This window comes from Hesperophylax consimilis, chromosome 10 (genome assembly GCF_061612785.1).
Source record: "Hesperophylax consimilis isolate HC1 chromosome 10, BYU_Hcon_1.0, whole genome shotgun sequence".
In the NCBI taxonomy this organism is placed as follows: Eukaryota; Metazoa; Arthropoda; class Insecta; order Trichoptera; family Limnephilidae; genus Hesperophylax; species Hesperophylax consimilis.
Window position 1 is genome coordinate 11,966,719 of NC_142845.1, and position 17,618 is coordinate 11,984,336.

At 31.5% G+C, this 17,618-nt stretch overlaps 1 protein-coding gene across 1 annotated transcript in view; it reads right to left on the reverse strand.

Annotated features, from left to right (window-relative positions):
* Window positions 1-13,055: 13,055 nt before the first annotated feature.
* Window positions 13,056-17,618, reverse strand: part of LOC149420297 (putative isoaspartyl peptidase/L-asparaginase CG7860) — a 50,961-nt gene continuing 46,398 nt past the window's right edge. The window contains exons 5-6 of the mRNA XM_089636076.1: window positions 16,018-16,177; window positions 13,056-13,356 (exon numbers count right to left, since the gene is read on the reverse strand). Coding sequence (XP_089492202.1) covers window positions 13,088-13,356; window positions 16,018-16,177 — 429 coding nt within the window. The 3' untranslated portion in view covers window positions 13,056-13,087. The remainder of the gene's footprint in view (window positions 13,357-16,017; window positions 16,178-17,618) is intronic.

Here is a 17,618-nt window from a genome sequence, read left to right on the forward strand (position 1 = left end):
AATATATTTGTAATGTTCGGTTTTCAGTTAAAAATTGGTACTTGTCTCTTTCTTTTATGTACAGATCTTTCAATGAACGAACTTGAAATTCTTCGAAGAAGCGATTGGGTAGTCGCTGGGTTTTTTTTAAAATTATTCTCTGTACGACTTTTATTCGTAGAAGTTATATATGCGGAACCCAACTAATGATAGCATATTATTAATTGTATTAAATATAGGTTTTTTAACGTCAAAAGTATCTGATTCTTAAAAATATGAATATAAATTTTATATTTTTTTTTACAACTTGGCATATTTGGTCCTTCCATTTTAGATTCTTATCAATTACTCGTAGATATTTGATTGTGTTGGTTTTTTTTAATATTGTGGAGTTTGTTATGCAATAATTTTTATTATTAGTTTTGGAATTGTTATGTATGATAATGTCAAAATTTTTAGGTATATCGTTTGTGTGTATTGCAAATGGAACTACAAATATTTTTTCACTATTTCGATATATCAAGTTAATATCCAAGAAAGTTTTTAGTGTGTTTATGTCTTCAGTTGTTTTTAAAGATACGATTTCCCAAATTTTTTGGTTATTATATTTGGTAATTCTGTATGAAGTAATTTGTCCATGTAATGAATGAAAAAAAATGTCGTTAACATATATGGTGAAAAGAATTGGTCCTAATACTGTACCTTGTGGAATCCCAAAGTAAGATATTTTTTATCACTATTAATCGATTTTTAAGTAGCTGGAAATTCATTTAATCGCTTTGTTTTTCATACTGATATTATTCCATTTTCTTAGTAGAATCTCATGGGATATGCTATCAAAAGCCTTTCTGAGGTCAATAAATATAACTGCACATTTTTACATTTATATATTCATAAATGTATGTAACGTTGGCAATCTTGTGTTCTGAGTGGTTTTATTAAACCGGTCTGGTTTTTGTATAGAATTTTATTACTTTCTAGGAAATCGACCTATTGTTTTTCACAATTTAAAAAAAAATCTTTCCTTTGTTTTGAATTAGACAGATGGCTAGGGCGATAATTAGGTACTTGTTATGGATCTCCAGATTTATAAATAGGTGAAATTATTGTGTTTTTATATTTTGTTGGAAATATTCCCTTTAGCAAACTAAAGTTTATCAAATGATTTAAGAATATGTACTATAATATAATCGAATCATGGAGATGAACCTCCTTTCATGTTTTCTATTATTTTTAAGATTTTACATTCTGTTGTTTCAAAATTTGATAATATTTTTTAATTCTGTAAATTTTCCATTGGTTGCTTTTTCACGTTAAGAGGTTTGTGAATATTTTTCGCAAGATTTTTTCCAACATTAGCAAAAACTAAATTTAAGATGTTGGAAATTAGCATATATGGTCTGGTTTTCGTGTTCAATTTACTTTATATTCTTTATATATAAGTGTTTTTTTAAATATTTTCTAGGGCCAAGTAAACTATTTTCCACATTTTTTATGGTTCTTGTCCGAAAAAAGTATCTGATATTAGAAAAATTCCTCTTTGCTTATTTTAAAATAGGTTTTTAATTTATGTTTAAATTTTTTTGTAAAAATGTACGCTTTTCATTGTGTAGATTTTTTAATGTTGTTTTACAACGTTTTTTTATAAAGTCCTTGGGTTATCCAAGGCATTAAAGATCTAAGTTTTGATTTTACGTGAATTGTCGTTTCTGCAGACGAGTTTTTAATGTGCTGAACACGTTTCGGTGTCGTCACTGTTTAAAACATTGTACCACTGTTCATTTTTTAGTATTTGGTTAAAATAGTCATATTTGTAATTGATATTCTGGTTATTAAATTATGTTCTTTAGGTTTGAAGAAAAATGCATGATTGGTGATTACATTAGTTTTCCAAATAATTGAATTCACTTTTCGGAGATCCTTAATATTTATGTTTAAGTTAAAGTCTCCTGCAATAAAGCATAGATTTCTTTTAAATGTTGATAATATATGTTTGAAATCATGGTATGGTATAGTTTATTGATTTTTGAGGTTTGAATTATATTTCGATACAGTTAATTAAAATTATTAGATGTTCAGTTACTGTGACAATACTAAATCTATTTTGTACGAATATGAAGAGTCCACTATTTGTAATGATATCATTTTTTTTTGTAACATAATTATATTCTTTCAAATAATATAAAGGTGATGCCTCAAAAGTTTATGTTTTGGATAACACTATCAATTCCGTTTTATTTTATTTAATTTATTTATTTTTCGAATTAATTCATCGCAATTTCTTTCGATACTTCGTTCGTTAGTATGCATTATAAGTAGAGATGTTCCGACTAGTCGGCGACTAGTCGGTAAAGCCGACTATCCGGCCACTATTGTAGTCAGCGATTAGTCGGCGACTAATCCGCAAAGAGCGCCGACTATCCGGCTTCTTACGTTGTATGTATTTCTCAATAATATGAATGCGGGGGAACTACATGAAATAAAAACCTTGATTATATATATTTTCTTTTTATAATCAGTCTTATACATTAAAAAATGTAAAGCAATCTTTCCTTTGGTAATCACTTTTTAAAATTACTTACTTGTAAAGAAAACATAATTATGACATTTATTGAACAAAAATAGTATCTATCCTAATTTACATAAAAAACAACATAATATCTTCTTATCTTCAATGAATATCTTATAATTTATAAGGATATCATTGAGATTTTTTGATATAATTTCATTACAGGAATCAGTACATACATAATTCATATTCTTGAATTTAAAATTATTTTCTTGTTTGTAGCAGTTTGAGTTTATCAAATTAGCAAAGCAATTTAGAGAAAGAATAAATATATGATGTTATTCAATAAGTAATTAATCCTTTCTTTAGCTAATTTGGTTGGTGTTGGTGAGTTTTATTCTCTCTTCCGGTTTGACGATGGGCAGTTAATACATTTGGGTTGCAGCACCAGAAACTTGCACTCGCTGATGTGATGATTTTCTGCACAGTCTATGCACGCTGGACTAAATCTTCCAGAAGGTTTATAAATACAATATGCATGTATTCTATAAATATACCTTGTACATACATAGATATTATATAGAGAAAAGATGATGTTTTGTAATTAACCCTTCAGTACTTACATCACATTTGTTCAGTTTGCAATGTTTTCTGTATATTTAAAATGCACCATATATATATTTTTTGTTTTAATTATTCGTAAAAACAAATACTTTAGAAACTAGATAAAATTATCTTACCGGTGTATGCATTTAAAATAAGAACTCTGATTTCTAAATAATAAAATAAAAATTTAATATCAAACGTGAAAAATGCTGTCAAAAACGCTAACCAAATTTTTAATTATTTTTTTATTCAAATGATAGAAAAATTGACAGAAATCGATATTTCGAAAACACTTTTGTTTTATTTGATGCATTTGTAAGATAACTGTACCTTCACTTTTATCTCGTTCACATAACAAAAAATAAGAAATAACTTTTAAAGTTAAACCATTTTTACTTAATTATTCATTTTGTCTATTTTAAGAATTTTATTAATGGATTCCAGAATAAATATTTGATGTAAACTGGAAAGAAATCTAACGTCAAAAAATTATGTATTTCCGCTTGATAGAAAAAAAGATAAAAATGCTTTTATGGACGCCCGGTCATATATGACTCTCAAATGCTAGAGGGGTTAAGTCGTAAAAAATGTTTTCTGGCGCTTACATTCCTAACGCTGACTAAACCTTATGAGATACTTCAAAATAATTAAGTACTAATAATTTAAATCTTAAAAGGGCCTACATAAAAGTCCCACCTGGTAGATGTCTATCTCTTATGTACAACCCCCTGTCACGCAGAGTACACGTCAGGTAGTAACATTTAAATCTCAAATAAAAAGCTGGATAAAAAACGCAGGGAAATCAGTAATAGAAAATATGCTGACACAAAATACAGACTGAAACCAAAACCAATCAACTGTACTATAAAACACAAAATAATATATTTATCTTTTTTTCAGAAAAAACACCACATAATTATATTATTATACTACTAAATTCTAATAATATGTAAATGAAATCCTTAGCACACGAGATCTCAGGGAGTATATCATTACATGAGTTTTTACACACATAGTTTATTTTTTTTACACATACATACATAGTCCAGTATTAAATTTGATGAGTGAAAAATTAAAGAATTACATAAACATAACAAATAAAATAACAGTAAAGAAAGAAGCAATAACATAAGCCCGTCATGTAGTGACCTCATTAAAATAAGTGGGGTTAAAATGTGTTATTATGGCAGCTTTATACTTTACAAGGGGCATATTGAGAGTATCTGAGATTTTAGCATTAAAGTTCCCAAGTTTATAATCTTAAGACAATGGTATAGTTGTCACAATAATTCATACTACAGGGTTTTCCAATAAGAGGTGTTATTTTGAATTCGCCGCTATTTCGGTAGATGTTACTTTTGAAGCTGTCATTTTTTGACATTTGACAAGTAAAAACTACGTTATTAATAAAAATGGAACGATACACGCTTCAACAACGCATTGAAATTATTAAAATTCACTTGAGTAAGTCAAATGCAAATCATCTTGAGTGATGAGGCCCATTTCCACCTCGGTGACTTCGTCAACAAGCAAAATTTTCGCATCCGGGGCTCGGAAAACCCAAGAGTTATTGTTGAAAAGCCTCTCTATCCTCAAACTGTGACTGTTTAGTGCGGTTCATGGTCTGGCGGAGTCATGGGACCTTACTTTTTTGAAAATGAGGCTGGAGCAACAGTTACGGTGAGAGATAATTAAATTTTTTTATGGCCGGAATTGGATGGTATTGATCTGGACAACGTATTTCAACAAGACGGCGCTACGTGCCACACAAGCAACGAAACCATTGATCTTTTACGATTGAATATCAAAATAACACCTCGTATTGGAAAACCCTGTAGATGACTTTGATCTAATGGTAGGTACATGAAATTGAAGTCTCCTTTATTATCTCTTTTTGTTACAAAAAAAGGTAGATAATGAAACATTTATTATTTTTATTAATAATTTAAGTATTTTTAGCAGCAGTTCTGTTTATGTTACCCAATATTTGTTCGAATAAGTTCGTTAGACTAGTTGTTTATTTGTTAATTTAACACAGCATTTTTATTTAACTGTTCAATATGTTTTATGATTAATGCGTTAGTTAATAATTAGTTGCAATTATTGTAATAACAGCGATCGTGATTGGTATGCAGCGATAAGTTTAAATTCTCGTTAATGCAATCTGAAACCTTGCAATGTGTGCAAAACAATGTAGCCATTACAGTTGTTAAATAAAATAACAAACACTGTTTCAAATACACTGAGTATATAAGTGCCCGGGATGCATTATTATTTAAATATAAACAAGATTGTTGATTACATTTATTACGGTAATGTCAATCTTTCATAAAAGTCCTAACGTTTGAGTTTATAATTCCGTGGAATTCACACTTCCCTTGTGTGAAAGCACTATGATATACTGCTAAATAAATTGATGGTGAAAACAATTTAAAAAATCATTGAAGAAGAAGATAAATAATAAATCAAAACGAAACATGAAATAGAAGAGTGGAAGATACTACCAGTATCGCCCTGGTGTAAGACCACCATTCAGAATTGAAACGTTGCTCCAAATGGCTTTAGCCGTGTTTAGTGACTAGATCTGAATAGCCAGGTACTTCCTCACCTTCCTCTTTCCCTTCCCCACTTACCTTCAGCCTCACAACATCCCCCAATTGGGGATGCCATAGTCTCACTGGCTCCAGACGGGAGCAGTTGGGACTCTTGTGAGGTATTCACTATAAAAAAAAAGAACAATATACAGAAAAATATAAAACATTTTTAAAAACATATAAAAACGAAAATAAGTAATTCTTGTCGTGTTGTAATATGTTTTGTTTCTTTCTCTCTCCTTTTCTATCTCCTGTATTTGTAATCGAGCATAATCTATTTTTACCAATGTATTAGTGGGTAAGTACCTTAATTTAAATTCCTACCTTGGCTCTGTGCTTATGTGTATATCCCTGTCTGTATCCTTTTTTGTTTCTTCTTGTTTGTTCTACATAACTTCCCTTTTTCTATGTGTGTACTGTTTTGCACGTGAAACTTATAATGATGATATTTTTCTATTTTTGTACTCTTTCGTATGTGAAACTTATAATTTTGATATCAAAATACCAATGTAAAATTGTACCTAATAACTCCCATCTATATATTGTAAGTTCCTTTCGTCCTACAATGAGTTTTGTAACTCATCGGGATTGCACCAGCAAGAAATAAAAACATAAAAAACAATAATAATGGACACAACCAAGGAATCGAACCCAGGATCTCTTGTTTTACCGGGACAGGCGTCTTAAACCGCTCGACCATTGGGACCTATTTATTAAACGTCAAATTTGTAGATCACATATTTCAAAATTAGAATATCATCTTACAACTATTTTTTCCCATAGTATATCAGCTACATTTACAAATGATAAAAAATTTCTAATAAAATTGGTTTGTAACCTAGATAGTGTCTTGGATAAACATACCCGGTTCTTATTTATATCGATTATTAAATGAAAGATAGAACCTTAAACAATGGTAATAAGTAATAACTAAACGAATTTGAAGAAAACGTCTGTTCCATTTTTGGAGATCACGTCTGTTTCACTTTTGAAGATCACGTATGTTCCACGTTCGAAGACGACGTAATGTTTCCAAAACAGATCGGTGAAAAGTAGCATCCTAGAGCATTCAGGAAGAATCCGGGGTTCAAAACTCTGTCCGGGCAAAAAACTTTTTGTCGTGTGATTCTAAAATCACGTAGATTTGAAACATTTGAGGAATAAAAATATATTAATTACTTTTTGATTCCTTCCTGGATAAAATAAAATAAACTATTATTGACAATAATTTAAGGTAACTTTTCTGCAGTTCTTTTATCGTTTAAGTGAATCGGCTAAATCAGTATTGCAATCAGTGAGTTGAAGTGTGATAGTTGAGAACTTAAGTAGTTACAGTTGAATTGAAAAGGGAAATTAATTACTCCACCCTCCAGTGCAAGTTGCACTCACCAATTTTAAATGTCTCTAAAGCGCCTCGGAGATGGTCAATCAATATAAATAAAAATATTAATATTCCTTTGTTCAAATTTTTAAATCTCTTAAATTCACCGATTGCTTTGAAATTATCCTGAAATTTATATAACTATATTATATGGACAGGTAAAACATGTTTTTTTTAAACGGCGCTATCTGGTGGAAGTTAAAGCAACACACGCTATTGTTTCTCTATCTGCACAGACAGACTGAGCCACAGCAACGAGTAGCGGGGGACAGCTAGTTGTTAATAAACCTTCAATCAAAATTCGCATCATTCTTCGTCAATGAGTAGTCTCAAATGGAAATCGCTTCAATTGCCTCTGTAATCCATCAATCGCAGGATCGGATGATTTGATGTAAACATTGATAACAATTTATATTGATCGTTTTCGCGGCGCTTTGGAATGCGAACGAATTGAACACTAATTTATAAACTTTCCTTGCTGATTTTCCTCATTATATCATGTAGGTATACAATGTTTTTCAGGGTATATGCCAGAGCATATCGGTAACCATAGAAAACAGAGGAATCCTCAACTAAGTAAGACTATATATAATATTAATAGTTAGGCTCAGTTGTTTCGCAGAAATTCAAATGTGACATTATCATCAAATGACCAATCATCACAATTTTTAATTTTTTTAAATTAATAAGAGTTGTTTTCTTTTAAAAAATATCAAATCATATGTACCCTTTTTCAAGACGTTTTATTAAATACCTCCCTTTTAATATAGACCCTTTCACTGATTATTTATTCGTCGCAGCCGGACGCATCCTCGCGTCCACTAACCGCTTTGTGTTTTTTTTAGTATTTTCAGGGGAAATGAGGCAACATCCCTTTGAAATTATTTTTAAAATCAGTCAATCAACACTTTAAAGATACTTAACAACCAGTAATCAGAACTTTATAGTGATTTGATTAGAGTGCAGGGTGTTAAAAGTGAATAATCGAAAATTCTGCTAAAAAATATTCTAAATTCGCTGAACTTAAACTTGGGACGAGGATCGGTAACTGTATGTACGCTATTGTTTTCAACGGAATTCTCGGAAACTCTGAAGGCCCTAACAAGTGTTTCGCTAAGCCCATGGTAATTTATTATCCCAACCGTCGCTTTTTATTGCGGGCACAATGCACCACTAACTAACACAATCACCAGGAACAAGATTACAACGAGATGAATGATGGACTTGCCGAACGTCACAGCGGTGCTGCCAAGGTGTGTTATCTATGTTAGGATAATTGTGTTAGCGCTTAATTAGCAGAAGACACATATCTGGACGGATGACGAACCTCGTGCAGACACTGTTGGTGGACACGGTGGACTCTTTCGCGGCAGCAGCTGGTCAAGTTTCTTCACCACCTAGGATTCTTGCTGCAGAGTCTCCATCCTCTACCTTCGTCGAATGTCACAACGGTGCTGCCAAGGTCTGGTATCTATGAGAGGATATTGTGTTAGCGCTTTATTAGCAGCAGACACATACCTTCACGGATGACGAACCTCGTGCTGGCACCGTTGGTGGACGTGGTGCACTCTTTCGCTGCAGCAGCTGGTCCAGTTTCTTCACCAGCTAGGATTCTTGCTGCAGAGTCTCCGTCTTCTATCTTCGTGTCACCTGTTCCTGTACTTCATTTTAATTAACTTAATTTCGCTTTATTTTTGTAATACCAGCATCAACTGTAAAGGGCCCCTGAGGTGATATCTCACAAAAGCGGCGCTATTCAAATTGTCCAATAAATAAACATAACTAATAACTAGTTGTGTTGAAAAAGGGTCAAGCCCGTCGAACTACGAGTCAAGCATCTTACTCTCGAGACTTAATCAAGCATCTTACTTCTGAGACATACTTTTAAAATGTGTTTGGTCCGTGTTTGAATTCTTCTCATTAATTAGTAATGTTTTAAACTCGAGCAAATTTAAAGCAAACCAAATTAACAATAATATTTAATTATGATTATGAATAATAATTAATACAAATCGTATTAGTATGATTACACTGTACAATTGTTTTGAAATTATTTTTACTTTACTTGGTACTTGTGCAGTGAATAAATAAATAGATATTGTTATAACATTTATTTTCAATTATACATACTAATTTCGGTTTGTTTGTGAATGAAAAGTATTGTGAAATAGTCCTGCCTAATGCGCAACATTATTCAAGTTCAATGAACTTTTACTTTTCAAAATTCGAACTACTTATCATATCAGACAATTGATAAATTACCAAAATTATTTTATCAATGACTAATTCTTTATTCGAAATTTATTAAATTATTCAAGTTTAATAAACTTTTACTTTTCGAAATTCGAACTACCTACTTATCATATCAGACAATTAATAAAATAGGTACCAACATTATTTTATCAATGTCTAATTGTTTATTCGAAATGCTATTTGATTTTTTCAAATGCTTGATAGGTGCTGTGATGAATTATAAACTTAAGATACGTTACTGGATTCTCTGAACTAGGTCCAGTGGGCATACTTTAACGGCCCGTCCATATACACTTTACTTGATTGGCTATCCTTTTCATAAGCGGTGCAATTTTTTTTCCTTTTAGTATGAACATAACATATCTTGTATTTTTATAATGTTGTAATTTTATAGATTTTGTAATTTTTCAAGTTTACTAATGCTCGATAAGTAAATTTCTTGTTTTGAAAAGCTTTTTTTTTATAAACACTTACAGATTCACAAATCCTATAATTATAAGAATCCGTGATTTTTCACGAGTCTGCAGTAATAACTAAATAATTTTCAAAGTAATCTATTACAATATAAGTAATAATAGATTCGTAGAAGGAACTTTTGACCATTTAACAAATTTCGTAATTTGTATTGCGCTTTGTTTAAGCTAATTAAATATATTTTCAAACGGCTCTGTGATATCCTTGATATTAATGTAAGAACTCACCTATCCATGGAACTCGTAGTAGTCTATTAGGTTACCTATATATGGCGTTAGATGTGGAGTGTTGTAGAGAGGGAGGGGACAATAAATGAGGGCGGAAACTCAAGGTCGGGTTCCATATTATTTCAACCGTCTGCTAATAAAGATATCATAGCCCATTGTAAATCTATAAAATTAAAATTCCAAGTGTTCTGTCGAAGCTGTAGTCTTATTTAATCAGAGAGTTTGGACGAAACCCCGGAGATACAATAATCTTCAAATTAAGCACATGGAATTATAGAACCGACGATAAAAACAAAATCATTTACTTACTCCGTTATACATTTCATAGTTTAGCATGTGATAACGTATTATTTATTCGACATTGTTTAACATTTGTGTTACGCATACCAAACCCCATACCTTTGTTTCTGAGTTGTTGTTATTTTGTACCCAAAGGTAAGTGGATAGCTAACACTAAAAATAAACATAATTCGCTGAACGTGATAAGACAAGCTCTCAAATATCCATAACATAAATACATCGCCTGCTCTACAAATATTCATCAAAGCATAATATAAGAATGGCTCATTAGGCACTATATCTCGTAGGTTGCGGATATGTTTCTATTCTTTTGAGAAATGCACGTGCAATACTGTTTTGTCTCCAGTGCATTCCGAGACTAACTCTGATTAGGACGACTTAAAAGCTAAACAATGTGAATTTAATTAAAACAGAACAATAATTTGAAATGATAACATTGTTTAAAATTTAACATTCTCAAAAACTGTTGCAAAATATCAGAATGAAGAGTAATGATTTTGGTGTTTGTAGTTATTGCAATTATGCATTGAAATTTGAATTTTGCTGACAAAGTGAAAATGGTTGCTGTCAGCAAAACTTTGTCTGATTGTTTGAATTACATGCATGAAATTCTATTGGACAATTTTGCGAGTGTCTTTTGACCAAAGGATGTCATAATTTGTTTTTTTATTATTTATCGTGTCATTGTTAAAAGTAAAAGACCGACATGGTGACAGAAGTGCGAAAAAGAATGTGAAGTTTTGTTGCCCGACCTGAGAAAACAGTGAATTTAAATTGAAGAAAGAAATCTTCATTCTGTTTTCATTACGTTTATTGATTGGGTAAGTTTATTTTATTAATCACTTTAATGCTGGACTGAAAGTAGCAACATTTTATTTATAAGACATTTTCATGTTCTTACGTTCATGCCAAAAAAATAATAATGATTCATAAATTTTGTGTATATGTACGAGTATCCTTGAATTATATTAACTATTTGAATAGGAAATTAAAAACCCATACTTTTAGGATGTTTGGTGAATAATGAGGCAAAATAAGTTAATACAACGAAAATTGTTTATTTTATTAAATTTTATAGAAAAATAACTTTTGTATTGGATTTTTAACACCACATAGTTTCTAAAATATCGTTTTGTAAACATTTTCAAGCTTTGTTTTTACAGATCGCCTCATGGATAAAGGTGCGCGCAAGGTGACTAAAAGGGAGAAAAACAAATCAAGCACAAAGGAAAAAAGTGCAAGGAAATTGCCAATTATTTGTACGAAACATAAAGAAAAACAAAAGATAATCGCAAAAATATTTAAACCAAAAGTTAAAAAATCTTCTACGGGCATTTCGATTACCAAAAAACCAAGGCGAGGAATAGTAGAGGGGATTCAAGGTGACTCGATGCAAAATAATATCAGCACTATTACATTTGAAACAATTCAAATTATAACCAAAAAGTTATCTGAAAACTATTAAAAAATGATTTCCCCAAAGACTTGATGAGAATGACTCAAAAAAATTGATTCCCAAATTCAAGAAATCGCAAAAGTCATGGAGCCCAATGTTAACTTGACACTAGATTATGAACTTCTCAATACGTACAAATACCTTATTTATTATGATTACAGTGATACTAATCCACTACCGTTTGCAAACCTTTTAGAATATGTAAACGGAAAAGGCATATATGAATCAGATATTCCAGTTGAAGTAGCATTAACGCATTACTGTAGAGATTATTTGCTATCCGACACGTTTAGAGACACGGCTTCGGGCGATGATTTTTTGGACTGTCGGGATTTAGAAGATCCTTTTAAAACTGGGAATACTTCCAATTTTTCAACATTTTTTCATACTTCTGAAATGAGTCCATTTTTAAATGTCCATCAATCTGAATCATCTGCACATTTTTACCACACGGATAATTGTTGTCCTTTGCTATCTGTTCATCAATACGAAAGCTATGACAATTCGACTTGTGCTCCTTTAACAGATATTTGTCCACCTCGAACATCTTATCGTTCTTCTGAAATGAGTCCATTTTTAAATGTCCATAAATCTGAATCATCTTCACATTTTTACCACACAGATAATTGTTGCCCCATGCTATCTATTCACCAATACGAAAGCCATGACAATTTGACTTATGCTCCTTTAACAGATATTTGTCCACCACCAGCATCTTATCGTTTTTCTGAAATATCTCACACGCATACGCATTCTTAACCTTCAGATATTTCTCAATGTTTCACACCTCCTTATCCTTTGAAAAATTTTCTCTCTCTTTCACATCTTCCGTACCTTTTAAGGATGTTTTTCAACCATCAACATCCTTTGATCTTTCAGCAACTTCTTTAAAAAAATGATACAAAACCATTTCAATAATATCTTTAGCTCATTTGAGAGCGATTAGTTGATAAATAATCATTAATTTTCAGAAGATCGTAGAACTGGACCAGGAATATCGCATGCTTTCAATTCCTGTAAAAATGAAAATATTTCTTATTTGTTTCCCAAAAAACCTGCAAACGATTTATTCTATTTAGTTGGACAAATCAAACGTTCTCTAAGTGAAATAGGGAAAAAAGACATATACTCATCTTATATTTTGGATTTTTTCGCTCAAATGCAAGAAGCTTGTAACGGTGATAAAGGAAAAACTAAAAAATGAAGAAATCATCGTCATCAACTTATCCTAATTTTATAATGTATCCTATAAGATAATTTATTATTAAAATAAAATATTTTTTTATTAAAATTGTTTATTGGCTGCCATTATACATAGTCCTCTACATCATGTTGATTTGGTTGAATCCCAAAGTGCATTTGACCGTCCTTGACATATGCCCAAGACATTCGTTTGGTGGTGCAGTAGTGGCCTACATCTCCCTTGTTGGACACGGCAATAGCGCCCCCCGTGTTGGCCACCCGCTCCGTCATCCCAGTCACGGCCTTCCTGGTAGCTTCCTCACAGGAGAAACCGGCGGACATAAGGGTGATAATGGTGTGGGACAGACAGTACTTTAAGATGCTCTCACCGTGACCTGGAATTGGTAATTAGAAACATTTGTAAATTGGTAATTTATTGAGACATGCTTTCACGATGCTAGGTAGATAAAGGTTCATTTTAAGACACAGGTTCATTAATCCGTGTCCCTAAAAATATATAAGATGAGAATATGCCTTCAGTATTGAGTGAAGATATAATATCTCATTTGTGCGTGATTTTTATATAACAAGATAGACAGACAGTACTTTAAGATGCTCTCACCATGACCTGGAATTGGTAATTAGAAACATTTGTAAATTGGTAATTTATTGAGACATGCTTTCGCGATGCTAGGTAGATAAAGATTCATTTTAAGACACAGGTTCATTAATCCGTGTCCCTAAAAATATATAAGATGATTATATACCTTCACTGTTGAGTGAAGATATAATATCTTATTTGTGCGTGATTTTTTATATAACGAGATATTTATATTGCATACACATTGAATTTATATGAGACTGATATATTTACATTTTTTTAACTTAAATAATATTATATTCTTTATGTCACGTTGAATAAAATTTGTATACAATTTTTTTTTTTCATTTTTTATTATAATAATATATTATCCTATTTGTGAGGCGCATGTGGGTATCGCATCCCAGAAAAGCATTTATTGGATAACCTACACCTCTGCTACAGGTCACCCCAAGTGGATTTCTGCATTTCATTTTATGACTTAGCAGGGGTGCCCGGGTTCATGGAGTGAGGATTGCCTAGGTCTTCAGATTTAGAGAGACGAAGACGAAGAGGGAGATCTTTTTAAATCTCCAGCAGGACTTTCAAAACCCATCGCCTTATACTGCAGTGGGAGGAATGAATTTAATCGTCCGTCACTCCTGGACACACTGACCCCAGATTCCTACACATTCCTCATACCTTTTTCCTTCCCAGATCTTTCTTTAGCTCTTCTCCCTCTTTTTCTTAAAAACACTCCACACAGCATCCCCAAAAGATGACATAGGCCCTAAGGCAAAATCATTTGACTCAGGGTCTTCTTTATGTATTTTATAAACTTTCGCAGTTTCTATTTTTTACGAACAATCTTATAAATGGAAGTTCCAACCATTTCTAGTATAATATAGTGTAAGCTCTAGGCTACCAAATTAGCATCCTGTTATAAATTATTCATTTTCCGGTAGGTTCTTTCAGCTATGGAATATTCACCTCAAAGGTGGAATAACTATTACTGCCCGGAAAATTCACAGCAAAACCTGATACGTATATTTTTACTACCGGGAATTTTGATTTTTCACTTTTCCTTGAAATTTCCTCCACGAAGTATAATAGTATATTAGCGCTGAAAAAAATACTTGTGTATTAGTACAGTAAATTTACGGGGTAGTTATAAGTTGTTGGCATGTAGTACATGACGGAGATCTAATGAAGAAAAAAAGTTTTCGACCTCGGAAGACCTCCGGATCTTTGTGAAAAATTTAAATGCGAAATATTCGACCTTTCTTCAGTTTTTGTCAATTTCGACCCTGAAGGACTAATTCTTCGGCAAAGAATATTTGGGTTTCATAAAATGGTAGTATTTGGGTTTCATAAAATAATAATGTATGGGTTTCATATAATGGTAATATTTGTGTTTCATAAAATGGTAATATTTGGGTTTCGTAAAATGGTAATATTTGGATTTCATAAAATGGTAATATTTGGGTTTCATAAAATGGTAATATTTGAGTTTCGTAAAATGGTAATATTTGGGTTTAATAAAATGGTAATATTTGGGTTTTATAAAATGGAAATGTTTGGGTTTCGTAAAATGGTAATATTTGGGTTTCATAAAATGGTAATATTTGGGTTTCGTAAAATGGAAATGTTTGGGTTTCGTAAAATGGTAATATTTCGGTTTCATAAAATAGTAATATTTGTGTTTCATATATTACCATTTGTGTTTCATAAAATGGTAATATTTGGCTTTCGTAAAATGGTAATATTTGGGTTTCATAAAATGGTAATATTTGGGTTTCGTAAAATGGTAATATTTGGGTTTCGTAAAATGGTAATATTTGGGTTTCATAAAATTGTAATATTTGGGTTTCATAAAATGATAATATTTGAGTTTTATAAAATAAAATCAACCCAAACCTGCTTCTTCTCAGAAGAAAACGTATTTCAAACATATTGGCTGTCATTAAATGTGAGTAGTAATGTAAAAACAAGATTATTGTTTTTAAAATTTTCTATAATTTAATGACATTATGAATTTTAGTTTGTAACTATTAATAACTCAGTTTTTAATGAAATTGAACAATTTAAATTTAGTAATTTAAATAAAACTGCAGTAATATATTATTCACCCACTCTCAGTTTATTATCGGCTTTCTACGCTAACGACCAAACTCGCGTACTACGAATTGCGAAATTCATGATTCTATCGAAGATTATAAGATACGATAATCGCCATAAATCGACATTGTAGTTTTACGATCTTATTTAACTAGCTAAATTTAAAAAAAATCGTAAAAAAGATTAGTTCTCGGTTAGACGATTTCTCCTGAAACTCAGCAATTTGCGACGTAAGGCTTGGGAGAGTCAATATAAACATACACAAAAAGACAATAACCTGTATTTCTTTGTTCCTGATAATTGCATAAAAGTCACCGTCCTGTACAGGTGTGTTTTAAAAATAAAACAAACGATTTACCTGTGCAAGAGACAGCCCCTACGAAGTCGTCCGCGTAGGTGCCTCCCCCGATCAGTGGCGCGTCTCCCACTCGTCCCACGTACTTGCCCACTGTTCCGCCCGTGGAGGTGGCGGATGCCACGTGGCCGGTCCCGTCCAGAGCCACTGCTCCCACTGTGTCCTACAATGGTCAACAAATACATAATCTGATAATATACAATACTTCTTATCTATTCTTACATCCTTTTGTTTCATAGAAATACAAACATTTCTAGGTGGTATATTCCGCGTCTGCACGGTGAAAAAAGAGATTTTCTGATGTATTAAAACCACTCAGAACATTAGAACGTCAAAAGACGTAAATATGATAATAGCGGTCAAGACATTAGAACGTCTTTTCACGTAAACGCGCGAGATTACAGAGTATCGATAATGAATAACGCTACGCGTCTGTATTCAAGAATATCTATGGAACGTAGAGGTGCATTATCTAAGCCGATTGAATCTGTCATCTTGTTCGTTCATAATTTATTGCGTTTCTAAATAATTTATTAAAAATATTTTAGTTTGGACGGTTAAACTCCTATTAAAAACGTGATAGCATGCCGTTACCTAATACATTTTGAGTACAGTCATAATAGATCGGAACACGTGTTAATTTTTATGAACGCATATTACGACATCGCATAACACATTCGTATTTTTTCCGATAGTTTATTAGGAAACCTTTCAAGTCAGTTAAGTAGTAAAAGGCCTGCAGTTCTGTTTTTAACCGGAATACGAAAAATTTGAAGAGATTTTTTATAAATTAGCAATATTTTATTTCAGTAAGTTTTCTCCGTGGTGGCTGTGTGACTTTTTTCATACAAAATTTAAATTTGGATTTGAAGCCAAAATACCCAATCAAACTGAAAAAAAAAGTTTTTAATTAAAAGGTATAGCAAATATCGAGTGCGGATATGAGCTTTTTTATTTATTATTTTTTTTTTTAAATTATAGAATATAGGCCATTAAAGAATCATTTTTAATGACTTTAATGTAACTCTGGCAGTCATTAATTAATGGCAATTATTTATATGTTAATGAATATAAATTAACAAAAACATATAAATGGTTGTAGCATTTTGAAGGCTTTACATTTAAATTACAAATGATCGATTCACATAAATTTGTCGCACATAAGCTAAAATTTCTACCCAAAAACTCTTTTTTTACGATTTTATATTTGTTTATTTTATTTTTCATTATTTAAACACAGTTGATTGAGCGAGATAATTTTTTTTACAGTTAACCTTAAATCTAAATCATGCAAAATTGAATTCTTTAATGCATTGATGTATTTAGTCAATGCCTATACATCATAATTTTAATCATAAATAAATAAAATTGCATATATCCGTACTAGATATTATTTGCTATACCTTTTGATTAAAAAAATGTTATTTAGCTTATTTGGGTATTTTGGCTTCAATTCAAAATTTTAATTTTGTATGAAAAAGGCCGCGCAGTTCCTTATTAAGAATAAGGAATTGTTCTACAGTCTGTAAATTGATTATTTTCTAAGGTTCCGTATAGGTACTAAGTCGAATAAATTAAATCATTTGGTGGGTTGGAAATAAGCC